Source organism: Penaeus japonicus, unplaced genomic scaffold (assembly GCF_977035675.1).
Source record: "Penaeus japonicus unplaced genomic scaffold, GWHDUDI00000001_assembly GWHDUDI00000036, whole genome shotgun sequence".
Classification (NCBI taxonomy): Eukaryota; Metazoa; Arthropoda; class Malacostraca; order Decapoda; family Penaeidae; genus Penaeus; species Penaeus japonicus.
In genome coordinates, this window is record NW_028234438.1 from 13,763,037 (window position 1) to 13,765,536 (window position 2,500).

The 2,500-nt window shown below is 40.1% G+C and overlaps 1 protein-coding gene across 1 annotated transcript in view; it reads right to left on the reverse strand.

Annotated features, from left to right (window-relative positions):
• Window positions 1-1,891: 1,891 nt before the first annotated feature.
• Window positions 1,892-2,500, reverse strand: part of LOC122262011 (chymotrypsin BII-like) — a 2,228-nt gene continuing 1,619 nt past the window's right edge. The window contains exons 6-7 of the mRNA XM_043029896.2: window positions 2,335-2,465; window positions 1,892-2,229 (exon numbers count right to left, since the gene is read on the reverse strand). Coding sequence (XP_042885830.2) covers window positions 2,074-2,229; window positions 2,335-2,465 — 287 coding nt within the window. The 3' untranslated portion in view covers window positions 1,892-2,073. The remainder of the gene's footprint in view (window positions 2,230-2,334; window positions 2,466-2,500) is intronic.

The window sequence follows — 2,500 nt, forward strand, 5'->3', positions numbered from 1 at the left end:
AGACAGACAAACACATAGGCACACAGACAGACATAAAACAAGAAACAGACAGAGAGAAGGGGGGGAGAGACAAACAGATAGACAGACAGAGAGAGAGACACATAGGCACACAGACAGACACACACCCAAAGACAGCCAGACAGAGTTAGAGATGGAGAAAGGGAAAGTTAGAGACAGACAGAGAGAGAGAGAGAGAGAGAGAGAGAGAGAGAGAGAGAGAGAGAGAAACAGAGACAGAAACAGACAGACAGACACACAGACAGACACACAGACAGACAGACTCACAGAAACAAACGCACAGAGATAGAACCGGAGAGAGGCAGAAAGATAAAGACAAGAGACAGAAAGAGAGCAAGAGCATAGTATCTCCTTGGGAAATGGATCAGCTGACGCATGAGACCATCAATGGTTAATGAAAGTACACGAGACAAACGATAGGTAATCAGAGGATAATCGACGCTGAAAATATCTTAGACAACTATAAGAGGTGAAACTAATCTATTGTGGATCTTGGAGAATATAATTAATTTAAGTTCGTAGCTTTTGTGATGAGTATAAGGTGTATGGTCTATGCGAAGTGTATGGAGAACTTTATAAAAGGTATAGTCAATGTTTATATTCATGGTAGAGAATTAAAGTATTCAAGTAATGATTCAGACGGGCATCGAATTTCTGGAGAGAAAGACGAGCAAAAATGAATTTGAAAGTGCTAAGAAATCATAATGGAAACGGAAAGCAATAATTAAGAAATAATCTAAAACAAAGACGGAAATAAGACATATGCAAATGATATTCTACATCACGTTCTGTCTTCGCTCTTCCTCGCGTACGATAAAAAACGTTAACAAATAAATGGTTTTGAAATAAAGAAACCTGGCTGTCCAACCAAAGCAAACTTCGGTTTTAATAACATTTAGTTCATTACAAACCTTAGTTTTGATAACACCTGAATTTAGCTCATTACAATCCTCGGTTTTTTGTATCACTTGCTTCGCTTCATTGCAAAGCATCATTTTCAATAACTCCTGCCTTTGGTTTATTAAGAAGTTCAATTTTATTATGACCAAACATACATCTATTGTCCTTGCCAAACCTTTATATTTAATAACACATGTTTCAGCTCACTAAAACACTTATCCATACTTCATTACAAACCTTCATTTTCAGTGATACTTTGACACTGGTTATGAACTTCAATTAGTGTACGATATCTTACATAAAGACACTTGATTTAATAAATCATAAACTTATTTGAGCTCGACTGACTTGTTCAAAATTAACCGACTTATTTCCAATTCGGTTCAATACTGATGTTATTTACATACGCCGTTGAGTTTATACGAATATCTGGGGGAGAGGCCTCAACTATGAGGAAAGAGTTGATAAACATTATTTGTAGTGGGGGGGGGGGTCTGCGTAAGCGTCTGCGTTTGGGTCTGTTTGTGTGTATATGTTTATGTGTTTGTTTTAAATACATATAGATACGTATAGATGTAGCTTCACTGCAGAAAAAATACTCATACCTTAGTATTTGTTATGGGTTAACTAATGATTTAATTAGTGATACGCTGATGATCTTGCTTTGTTTAAATATAATTACTTTATTTCTCTGTCATCATGAGTTTCATTACGGATCGAAATCCGAACTGACTAGTGTTTCGGTGGCTGACTCGAGCGCACTCCTTGGCTGACTCACCTCAACGCCACATGGTTTCCAGTCAAGCCGTTCCGCCATTTTTGTGCAGCTCGAGGTTTGTGTCTCCTTGCCTGTGGTCAGTCTCGGCTAAGTATTTATATTTATATCTTGTTACTCTGTGTTTGGATAGGAGTAAGGTTCTATTTTATTTTTTATATATATTCATGTGTGTGTGTGTAGAATGTAAGTATATAAAATATTCAATATAGTTATTTTGTTCATCCGTTCGTTTTTCTACCCGGATTTGATTATTACTGGTATTGCTATGGGCACGAAATGATACCCTAGCCTTAAAAGGGCCATAACAGTATTCACCAAACAAAACTTATTACTTTTGACGCAGAAAACCCTAAGAGAAGAATACCAAAGTTCATCGTTCAGGGGGTAACGCCAGTCTTCTCCTGGATCCAGTCGAGGTAGTAGTGGACGCGGGTGAAGGCGTCGGGGTAGCCCACCTCGCAGCCGGCGGAGGAGCCGAAGGAGGTGATGCCGTAGGTCACGCCGTCGAGGTTCATGGAGCCGCCAGAGTCACCCTGGAGATATCCATGCATTAGATTTAAATCTCAAGTGAGGAAGAGAGAAAGAGAGAGATGGCCAATGTTACATGCAATAAGAATCGTTCCTCAGAAATTACTCACGGTACAGGTACTCTTCCCGCCGCCGGTGCAGATGACACCGTCACCAATCACTCCGTACACAGCATCACACTCGTCGTTAGATACGATGGGAACGTCCGCCTGGTGGAGAGCGTCAGAGTTGCCGCCCGTCGCTGTAAAGTGCAACGGCATGAAGTGTGTGGCTATA